The sequence below is a fragment of the Bombina bombina genome, chromosome 5 (assembly GCF_027579735.1).
Source record: "Bombina bombina isolate aBomBom1 chromosome 5, aBomBom1.pri, whole genome shotgun sequence".
NCBI lineage: Eukaryota > Metazoa > Chordata > Amphibia > Anura > Bombinatoridae > Bombina > Bombina bombina.
The window spans coordinates 661,600,621-661,613,217 of NC_069503.1; the positions used below are offsets into that span (position 1 = coordinate 661,600,621).

Sequence of the window (12,597 nt, forward strand, 5' to 3'; positions counted from 1 at the left end):
CAGAAATGTAATGCAACAAAATGTTATTTATTATTAAAGGCACAGACATTTTAGCATCTTTTAAACTTACCATATTTGTCTAACGTTTTGGAACATTGTTATGACTTTTAATCTTCTTTTTGTTCAGGCAATTACTCAGAAATCTTGGATTTCTTTCATAGACAAATTTCATGAATGAGTTTGAGAAGAATATTTAATTAGTGTGTAGTGCTGCAATAATTCATTTACTATGGTTTCACTTACAGATAAATTAGATGTGTATTTAGCATTGTGTTCTACACCAAATTTAATTTGCTTCCCATCTCATTTCTTTTACTTACTTTCAATCAATTCTACTCTTATTTAATCTTACTTAATGATTCTATCAAAGATCTTTGTACACACACAAAGTAGGGTGTCCAGTACATCAGGAAGAGAGTGAATCCGGAAGGATATTTGTGCAGTCAAGAATTTTGTCAAGTTTTCCAACAATTAAACACAAGGTAAACAGACTCATCATCCCCTTCTTTTAATAATATGGAACCATTATTAAAATCAGATTGGTGTTTGTTAATGAACAAAATAAAAAAATAACTAATAAAATGCTCATTGATTAAATACTAACACAAGGAGCAACGTAAAGCTGTGTGAAAAAAATGCAATTTGTGTAAATTTCAGCAACTGCAACTCATCTGTACATTAATAACTTGAACACTTCAGATCACAAATAGAGTACTGAATATTGCATGGGGAGGTATTGGTTGCTTATTTTAATTTATTATTTTACAATCTTTTACCAACTGAGATAATTTTCAATGGTCACTACCATTTCTACCATACATATCTGCAAGCTTTTTAAATCTAGGTCCCCAGTTAGTTAAGTAATCAAAATTATAATTTTCTTCAACAGTGAATGATTCCAAAGAGCTTAGAGAACCAGCTACAGAATTATTGCCTTCATAAGCAAATGTTGCTAGTGAATCATATGGAGGAGCTGTTGTATCTAGATCATTTTCTTGTAACTTTCTCTGAATGAAATCTTTTATTTCAATGTTTTCCCAAAGAGGAACAGTGTTTCTTATTTGAAATATAGTGTCAGGCATAATGTCTTTTCTGAGCATACTCTCCTCCCTTGTTTCTGGATTCCTCAAGGTGCCAATGTCAAATGCTTGTGTATCTTCTTCCCCTCCTCCTTCATCATTATAGGTCACCACATTGTCTCGCACATCATCTTTAGACACCATAAGATGCTTCTTTTTCCTTTGCCTTCTTAAAGCAGCAAATAGTAAAACTAAAACTAGAAAAAAAAAAAACAGTTTTGTAAACTATGTATAAAATAAAATAAAATAAAAAAAAAATTAGATGAAAATTGGGTTTAAATAATCTCACTCTATTTTTTTATTTTTTATGACAGGTAGAATTCTCTTGTTTCTCTTTAGAATACTGAAAATAAAGGGTTTCATTTATCAAGCTGGGATAGCAGCTTTGGAGCCCAGCATTTCAGGCTCACATAATCAAACTAAAATACTAGCACAGATCAGGATGACTGACAGCCCCCACTTCCAGGTGTTTGGACACACATGAGTAGGGGGCTCAATTCGGGCAGAGGATGCTGCCCTCTCGCCACATGGCTGAGCGGACAAGGTTCATGACAGTGAATCTCATATGCCCGCCGTTTCATAAATGAAGCACTATATATCAAGAGAAAAATTAAAGAGAAAGAAAGAAAGAAACTGTATATTTTAATCATATGTCAAATGGGTTAGCTACAAAAAGAAGAATTAAGGTGAATTTTGTAGAAAAACTCCTTAATAACCTTTTCTGTAGATGAACATATACATTTTCATGTAGTTTATATGCAAAGATGCAAGAATCTGTATGTTTAACTTTTGCTTGCTTTTTATATGTAGTGTTAAATTTCATATTAGAGTCCATTTGTGTTTTATTGCATTTATATTTCAAAAACAATAAAATAGCTTGAAGCTAATAGACAAATTATAACCAAATATGCTTGAAAATACTCTTTTTGATTCTAAGCTTAATTTTATTTCCCAATCTGTAAGTAAATTTAATTAATAGACTTAAATGGTGGCAATCATTTAAAAAAAACTAAATAAATAAATAAATAAATAAAAAAGATGCTTTTATTTTAAATGTTTAAACTAATAATAACTATTAAGGACCAGATTACAAATAGCACATTGACACAGTTATCATGTTGTACATATGTGTGTATATGTATTTACAGACATATATTCACAAGTAAATACGTACACACACGCATATATATACAGTATATATATATATATATATATATATATATATATATATATATATATACACACACACACACACACACACACACATATAAAACATGTAAAAGCATATTTATGAATTATTCATATTTAACCCTTTAACGACTCATGTCGTACAGGGTACGTCTTGCACAAGCTGGTCTTTAAAGACCAGATACGTACCCTGTACGACATTGGGGTTTAAAGCGGCTGGAAGCGATCCTGATCGCTTCCAGCCACTTTCTGGTTATTGCAGTGATGCCTCGATATCAAGGCATCCTGCAATAACACTTCTTACCCCTCCGGTGCAGAGAGAGCCACTCTGTGGCCCTCTCTGCACCGGACATCGATGGCTGAAAATTGTTGGTGGGTAAGAGCCAAAGTGGGAGGCGGGTGGGCAGCCATCGATGGCTCTTATGATTAAGAGGGGGAGGGATTGTGGGCGTGGCCGCCGGGGGCGCGCTTGGACGCGCGCGCGTGCACGGGAGGTGGCGGGCGGGCGCGTGCTCGGGGAGGGAGCGGGTGGCAACCGCTGCACTACAGAAAAAAAAAAACTTCTAAGTGGGAGAAAGGGGGAGGGAATGGGTTAATAAGTTGCAAAGGGATCTGGGAGGGGGTGGGGGATGGTCTTTTTTTGGAGGGAAGCTACAATACAGAAAATCAAAAATCAAATAAATAAATAAATATATTTTTGTATAAACTGGGTACTGGCAGTCAGCTGCCAGTACCCAATATGGCACCAAATAAGGTAGAGGGGGAGGGTTAGAGAGCTATTTGGGACCCTACACAGCAGCATATGTAAATATGCTTTTAAAAAAAAAGAAAAAAAAGATACTTTTTTATTTTAGTACTGGCAGACTTTCTGCCAGTACTTAAGATGGCGGGACAATTGTGGGGTGGGGGAGGGAAGAGAGCTGTTTGGGAGGGATCAGGGGGTGTGATGTGTCAATTGGGAGGCTGATCTCTACACTAAAGCTAAAATTAACCCTGCAAGCTCCCTACAAGCTACCTAATTAACCCCTGCACTGCTGGGCATAATACACGTGTGATGCGCAGCAGCATTTAGCGCCCTTTTAATTACCAAAAAGCAACACCAAAGCCATATATGTCTGCTATTTCTGACCAAAGGGGATCCCAGAGAAGCATTTACAACCATTTATGCCATAATTGCACAAGTTGTTTGTAAATAATTTCAGTGAGAAACCTAAAATCGTGAAAAATGTAAAAAAAAAATTATTTGATCGCATTTGGCGGTGAAATGGTGGCATGAAATATACCAAGATGGGCCTAGATCAATACTTGCTGTTTTCTACTATACTAAAGCTAAAATTAACCCTAGAAGCTCCCTACATGCGCCCTAATTAACCCCTTCACTGCTGGGCATAATACACGTATGATGCACAGTGGCATTTTGCGGCCTTCTAATTTCCAAAAAGCAACACCAAAGCCATATATGTCTGATATTTCTGAACAAAGGGGATCCCAAAGAAGCATTTACAACCATTTATACCATAATTGCACAAGTTGTTTGTAAATAATTTCAGTGAGAAACCTAAAGTTTGTGAAAAAATTTGTGAAAAAGTGAACGATTTTATTTATTTGATCGCATTTGGCGGTGAAATGGTGGCATGAAATATATCAAAATGGGCCTTGATCAATACTTTGGGATGTCTTCTAAAAAAATATATATACATGTCAAGGGATATTTAGGGATTCCTGAAAGATATCAGTGTCCCAATGTAACTAGCGCTAATTTTGATAAAAAGTAGTTTGAAAATAGCAAAGTGCTACTTGTACTTATTGCCCTATAACTTGTAAAAAAAAGCAAAGAACATGTAAACATTGGGTATTTCTAAACTCAGGACAAAATTTAGAAACAATTTAGCATGGGTGTTTTTTGTTGGTTGTAGATGTGTAACAGATTTTGGGGGTCAAAGTTAGAAAAAGTTCGTTTTTTTTTTCATTTTTTCCTCATTTTTTTTTTTTGTAAATTATAAAATATGATGAAAATAATGGTATATTTAGAAAGTCTGTTTAATGGCGAGAAAAACGGTGTATAATGTGTTTGGTCACAGTAAATGAGTAAGAGGAAAATTACAGCTAAACACAAATACCGCAGAAATGTAAAAATAGCCCTGGTCCTTAAGGGAAAGAAATTGGGAAAAATGGCCTTGTCCTTAAGGGGTTAATAAAGTGTTATACTTTGTATTTAATGTAAATATTTCACATTCCAATTTTCTGCACATATGTATTTATAAATGGATATTCCTATATATACAGTACATATATACATATATAGATAGATAGATAGATAGATAGATAGATAGATAGATAGATAGATAGATAGATAGATAGATAGATAGATAGATAGATAGATGATAGACAGAGAGATAGATAGATAGATAGATAGATAGATAGATAGATAGATAGATAGATAGATAGATATATGAATATCTATACCTATATATAATCATGTATACATACATACATACATATATATATATATATATATATATATATATATATATATATATATATATATATAGGTATAAATATATATTTTATCAAAAATACATCAGATATATGTAGAAATATGTATTTATGAATACATAGAACATATTCTGCTATGTGCAGAACACTGGAATGTGAAATATTCATATATTGATGTTGGGTTAGCGCATTTGAGAATATGTGATCAGCTTTGCACGCGAATAGGGTGTTTTTTTTCTCTTTCTTTTTATACTCCATTAACTTCTATAGGGGAACACGTTATCGCATTGACAATATTCTAAGTTTGGCTTTTGTACAAGCGTTTGGTTAGCGTGTTACCTGGAATACAGAGTTCCCTGGAATAACAGAGTAAAAGCACAATAGTGGCTTTTATAGAGAAGCAAAATGAATAATGAACAGATAAAAAGAGGGGCCTATACAATAGAACTGCAATGCCACATTGTGGATCATTCTCCTTAAAGGGACATGAAACCCAAAAACAATTATTTCATAATTCGGATAGAGCATATGATTTTAAACAACTTTCCAATTTTCTTCTATTATCTAATTTTTTTTTGGTTCATAGTGAAAAAATATTACTGCTTGGAATAAGAAAAAAGTTTTAGTTTTTATCAGAGCTCTGGGGGCTAGAATTAATTATTTATTAGCTTAGGCAACCTGGATTTCCTACTGTGAGGAAAGATGTATTTACTATTCCTATACAACTGTTACTGTAGGTATAGTCAACTATTTAAATAGTCTAATTAGTTAAGGGAAGATTTAGAAAACAACAAATGTATTCAGGTTGTATATATAAGTGGGCTTTTTAAACGGACAGGATTTGTATAAAACATACAATTTTGAACAACTTTCCAATTTACTTCTATTATTAAATTTGCTTCATTCTCTTGTTATCCTTTGCTGAAGGAACAACATTGCACTACTGGCAGCTAGATGAACTTATCTAGTTAGCCAATCACAAGAGACAAATGTGTACAGGCACCAATCAGCAGTGCTCTCCCACTAGTGTAGGATATGTGCGTATTCTTCTTCAACAAGGGATACGAAGAGAACAAAGCACATTTGAAAAAGGTGTCTTAAATGAATTGCTCTATCTGAATCATGAAAATTTCATATTGGCTCTCCTATCCCTTTAATGGTATATGCGTTGTAGTACACTCTTTTTTGTAGATAGAAATCTCAGGTTTTATGTTTTGTTGGGATTTCTTTTCAATCCATTCCAAGTTTTTGAATGTTAATGTACTTATATATATATTAAATTAGAAGTTAAGTTTAAAATAGAATATGGGTTTTTGGCAACACGTTTTTTCATTTATTTTTTAATTTCTTCTGCTCTAAATATTTATGTGTGTATATTAATTAAACCTTTTATTTTAATTTTTTCTACACTTACCAATGGGTTGATGAAACATCATAGTGTATATTTTATTTTGTCATGAAAAAGTTGAATTCTTAATATGAAAATGTACTTGGTGGTGCTCAGTTTATCTGAAATGTTAATATTTGTATCAAGGTATGAAAACAAAATTAGATTCTTTATTCTTTTTTTTTACACACCTACAAAAAAGCAAAATCTATGAAGGCAAAATAAAGGAAAATATGGAGAAATGATGACTGGCTTATATGAAGCAATTTTTTTTTTTTTTTCACCTTACCAATAATATCCTTAATGATGTGTGCCTTTTTTTATTATTTTAACAGTTTGATGATCACAATTTAGTTGTGTAGAAGTTTTATTGTGATATGGGACGTTGTATAAAAAATGTAGTAAATCTGAAAATAATTGTGTTTATTAACAAATAAACTGACCATGCACAACAACATAATCTAAGAAAAAGCCAAGAGAAAAGCCATGATATGAGATCCAAAAAGGCCGAGCTGGAAATTTAAGATGCCACAGCTGCTGAAAAAGAACAGTGCATCTGGATGATGTGATATATCACTGATATTTACACCATACCGAGGTTTTCTGATGGTCTAACTTGTCTCCATGTAAGTGTAAATGTACCACATTGATTGGCACTTCTAATGGACTGGAACTGGTCTGATATCTAAATGTTAACATTGTTTGAAGTAAAATCATTCAAATGCAATTGGTAACATTAGTTCTTCCATTGGAATGTCAAAGTTATGTCATTTTCCTATTTGTAATGAATTTACTGTATATTCTTTCAGTGGTCGATTTTTTCCCTATAGAAGAGTTATACTTGGTTAAAAAAATGAAATACTGTTCAGACATGATTTAAATGTAGATTACTTACTAAGAAGTATGATGAAGCAAAGTAATATTGCAATTAAAGCTCCGGTGCTTAGCCCAGCGGGGAATAAGAAAGCTTCTGCATTGCATGACTGCATATTGCCTTTTTTGTCACAAGCACATACTCGTATGGTCAAAGTTCCAGTGCTGCTTTGAATTGGATAATCATTATCATAAATAATAACTGGCAAAGTATAAGTGCTTATTTTATGTCGATTATATCCATTTCTTTTTGTTAAAATACCTGCTGTGTTGTCTGGAAACAAAAAACAAATAATTTATTTTCTGTGTATATGAGAAAAAAAATACAATGAACTCTGACTAGTAAGAGTTGTTTACCTTTGTTATCTAAAACTGTGAAGTTTGGATTGATAGAAAATTCTGGCACCATCTCAAAGAAAAATATATGTCCCCGAGGAGGATCATCTTTGTCTACAGCACTAACTGTTTGAATAAGCTGTGAACAGGAAAACATTAACAACACTACAAAATTATTTTATCACATTTACTATCATACTTGGCTCTAACAATATATATATATATATATATATATATATATATATATATATATATATATATATATATATATATATATATGTATATATATATATATAGATAGATAGATAGATAGATAGATAGATAGATAGATAGATAGATAGATAGATAGATAGATACACACAGACACATTTATATATATGTGTGTGTCTCTCTTTATATATCTATTCTATCTATCTATCATCTATCTATCAATTACATTCATATTACGGTCACAGTTACAAAACAGACATTTAACTTGTATCTCTTACAAGAAACATACAAAAAAAATCAAACATTTATAAGGTATATAAATAAATCATATTAGGCTTATACCTTTTCATGCATTGGAAGTTTCTGGGTAATATAAATACTGGTTCTTTAAAATATATATAAAGGGAAAATCTGTATATATCTCAAGAGGTAATACAGTAGGTAAAATGCTAAGATGAAAGGCATCTGACTTTAAACTGCTACCCAGAGCGATTCAACCTCCAAACAATTCAAGGTAACTTCAAACAACATTCTTGTTAGAATATTATACTCAACTTTCAGTTTAATATTAGTGCCATTTGAAGTATACTTTTTAAAAGAGTTTTATGGTATTTTTCCACACAACTATATAAATATATTTTATTATGCTCTAACTTTGGCTTGCTGATATTCGAATCTATAGCATCCTCTGTGGATTTGCAAGATCTAACAGAGAGAACCACAAAAGTGTGAGTTTTTCCCCAAGATGCAATAAAAGGAAAAAATGTATATTGAAGACTCTGTGTTTTGCTAAGTGCATTCTCTGCATATCCATATGTGAAAATAAAAGTGTAGCACAATATAATACAGAGCATCATTTAATTAACTTTACAATTTATATGTTGAATAAAATGTAGAGCCATGAATTTACAAATACAATAAAGGAGTAAGTACTTGGTGGTAGCTGGCGTCAATGATTAAAGGGTCATTCTAGTCAAACAATTGCATGCCCTAATCCATTACAGCATGTCATTTTAAGCCTATCCACCCTAGATTACTGTGTGTTCAACCCCCGCATTTGAAGGTCATTTAAGGCTTCTATTCAATAAGTATTTGTTTTTCATATCTGGTAGTGTCCTTTCTAATCTGGTACCTTATGATCCAAAAATAAATCCAGGGCTGTTTCAGGATAGCAATACCAAATTTTCCGCAGAAATTGGGTCTGCACTGCTGTATCTACAGCTACCACATATCTGTTTTACTACCAGTTCCAGAAATCATTTTGGAAGATTTGTTTTATGGTTGAAGTCTCAGTTGAAGAGTGTGTGACAAGTGCAAGGCAAGTTATTACTTAAAGGACCAGTAAATACAGTAGATTTGCATAATCAATAAATGCACAATACAAAGACTGAACTTCAAATGAGTACTTATGTCTATTTCCACTCCTCCTGTATCATGTGACAGTGATCAGCCAATCACAATTCCATAAACGTATATTCTGTGAATTCTTGCACATGCTCAGAAAGAGCTCGTAATTTAAAAACTGTAAATATAAAAATACTATGCACATTTTGTTAATGGAAATATATTTGAAAGTTGTTTAAAATTGCATGCTCTATCTGAATCATGAAAGTTAAATTTTTACTTGAGTATCCCTTTAAGTTTTACCATCTGCTATGTGTCTTATTTGAATTATAGTCATTCATTGTCTTTTTTCAACATAAAGTTATACTGTCTCCTCTTTAAGATTATTATAAACGTGAAGTTCATTTCTAACATGGCCACCATCGGAGTGTAGTGACAGTAGGTATGTGCGGATTTTGTGCACACGAGCAGAGTCTACACTCCACAGCACCTGCCATCTTGGAAAGGTTGGCACTCTATTTAGGGCCACACATTTACCCAAATGAATGTCATATAGCACTAAGCTATGAATACTGTAGTGATGGTCAGGTAAATACTATTACTACTAATACAAAATTTATGAAGGCACAAATTAATTAAAAGGATATTACATTTTTTTTTATATTAACTACATAGAATTTATCTTCAGGTAAGCACTATTTTGCAAAATATATGCATTCAACAATATTTTAACACTTTTAAATCTGTGGTGCAGTTTTAATAAAAACTGTTTGTGAAACCAATATCTTGCTGAAAATGTCAACGCAGCATCTCAACTCTAATGGGTCGATTTATGTACCTGTGAATGCAGCTGTTTACGCGTGAGCCTTCAGGCTCACCGGAAACTTAAGTTAAGAAGCAGCAGTCTTAAGATGTGCAGGGGGCGGCATTGCACAAGCATTTCACTATCAATGTGCCATGGACATGATCCGCTACAGCGGATCATGTCGTGTGGGTGTCTGATGGTGCTTGCATATATGTGGATATTGATGGGTGCTATTGTGTGTATGTATGCGGATGGCTATTGGTACCTGTGTGCTTGCATGTAAATGTCTATTTATGCCTCATTTAAAATTACATCCACCTGCACATTGATAAATTGGCCCCTAAAATCCAAAAATATTTTTTAATTATAATCAATGTGGTTGCATATATCTTGTAACTGGTCACATCTTTGGAGGATGTAAAACATTCTACAATAAAGAATACCAACATCACAAAAAATGCTTTCAAAATCTCACAGAACAAAAGAATAATAATATAAGAAACTCCCTCTATCAAGCAGTCCACTCTAACATATGCAAAAAACTAAAATTTGAAAACACTTAGGGCCTGATATTCAAAAGCTTGGCATGGAGAGAAATCATGCAACATCTTTGGGATTTGTCTCTCATTCACATCACGTACCCTGCTTAATAAGATAAATATCTTTAAAATAAAAATTAATGTTTCTAACATTTTTTTAGGGACATCTCCATATTGAAGAGATGTCTTAGATCATCTCATCTGAGCAGCAGGCTGTTGAATATCAGGTTCTAAAGAAAAATAAAATAAAAAATAAATATGAGTCAACCATGTCAGCTGTGAAATCTTTATGAATTCTGAATTCTGGGCCATGATCTCGATCATAATCTCAATTTTACAGGGAGGCCCCACAGCAACTTGATGAATTGAAGCCTGTGATCTTGTAAGAAATATTTGCATAGTTTTTGCAGTCCAGGGAGATACCCCCTTGAAAAGTGTCTTCATCATTTTAATCTGCTTGCATATGGTCAATGTTAATCAAATATGAGCAAAGGAACTGATCAATTAATTACTGTGTACAATGCTGAAGGGCTAGGGTTCTGGATTCTGCAAAGGGTCCACAGCCATGGCAGTAGAAAAAAAAATTCTGTTAAGTTACAGTAAAAAAAAAATAAAAGTAAATAATAAAACTGCATGATGAAGTGTGTGTGTTTGTGTATATATACACCTTGACATGGTTCTTGCGCTTGTCCCATTTGACAAGATGCAGTAACTAACTCTTACATTTTTACTTTTACTCTGTATACTTGCAAGTGACTGCCATACTTCCTCTATGTGTTCAACTCCCTGGGTCTCTGGGGAATGTGCAGCTGCCTAAGGCCTAGATTTGGAGTTTGGCGGTAGCCGTGAAAACCAGCGTTAGAGGCTCCTAATGCTGGTTTTAGGCTACCGCCGGTATTTGGAGTCACTCAAAAAAGGGTCTAACGCTCACTTTTCAGCCGCGACTTTTCCATACCGCAGATCCCCTTACGTCAATTGCGTATCCTATCTTTTCAATGGGATCTTTCTAACTCCGGTATTTAGAGTCGTGTCTGAAGTGAGCGTTAGAAATCTAACGACAAAACTCTAGCCGCAGAAAAAAGTCAGTAGTTAAGAGCTTTCTGGGCTAACGCCGGTTTATAAAGCTCTTAACTACTGTGCTCTAAAGTACACTAACACCCATAAACTACCTATGTTCCCCTAAACCGAGGCCCCCTCACATCGCCGATACTCGATTAAATTTTTTTAACCCCTAATCTGCTGACCGCCACCTACGTTATACTTATGTACCCCTAATCTGCTGCCCCTAACACCGCCGACCCCTGTATTATATTTATTAACCCCTAACCTGCCCCCCACAACGTCGCCGCCAGCTACCTACAATAATTAACCCCTAATCTTCCGACCGCAAAGCGTTGCCACCTACATTATAGCTATGTACCCCTAATCTGCTGCCCCTAACACCGCCGACCCCTATATTATTTTTATTAACCCCTAATCTGCCGCCCTCAACGTTGCCTCCACCTGCCTACACTTATTAACCCCTAATCTGCCGACCGGACCGCTATTATAATAAAGTTATTAACCCCTAATCCGCCTCACTAACCCTATAATAAATAGTATTAACCCCTAATCTGCCCTCCCTAACATCGCCGACACCTAATTTCAAACATTAACCCCTAATCTGCTGACCGGAGCTCACCGCTATTCTAATAAATGCATTAACCCCTAAAGCTAAGTCTAACCCTAACACTAACACTCCCCTAACTTAAATATAATTTAAATCTAACGAAATAAATTAACTCTATAAGCTAAATACTTACCTGTAAAATAAATACTAATATAGCTACAATATAAATTATAATTATATTATAGCTATTTTAGGATTTATATTTATTTTACAGGTAACTTTGTATTTATTTTAACCAGGTACAATAGCTATTAAATAGTTCAGAACTATTTAATAGCTACCTAGTTAAAATAATTACAAAATTACCTGTAAAATAAATCCTAACCTAAGTTACAATTAAACCTAACACTACACTATCAATAAATTAAATAAAATACCTACAATTACCTACAATTAAACCTAACACTACACTATCAATAAATTAATTAAATAAAATACCTACAATTACCTACAATTAAACCTAACACTACACTATCAATAAATAAATTAAATACAATTCCTACAAATAACTACAATGAAAAAAACTAACTAAAGTACAAAAAATAAAAAAGAACTAAGTTACAAAAAATAAAAAAAATATTTACAAACATAAGAAAAATATTACAACAATTTTAAACTAATTACACCTACTCTAAGCCCCCTAATAAAATAACAAAGCCCCCCAAAATAAA

At 33.4% G+C, this 12,597-nt stretch overlaps 1 protein-coding gene across 1 annotated transcript in view; it reads right to left on the bottom strand.

Annotated features, from left to right (window-relative positions):
• Positions 1-791: 791 nt before the first annotated feature.
• The window catches only part of LOC128661588 (cadherin-9-like), a 569,287-nt gene continuing 557,481 nt past the window's right edge, over positions 792-12,597 (bottom strand). The window contains exons 9-11 of the mRNA XM_053715826.1: positions 7,381-7,498; positions 7,046-7,297; positions 792-1,276 (exon numbers count right to left, since the gene is read on the bottom strand). Coding sequence (XP_053571801.1) covers positions 792-1,276; positions 7,046-7,297; positions 7,381-7,498 — 855 coding nt within the window. The remainder of the gene's footprint in view (positions 1,277-7,045; positions 7,298-7,380; positions 7,499-12,597) is intronic.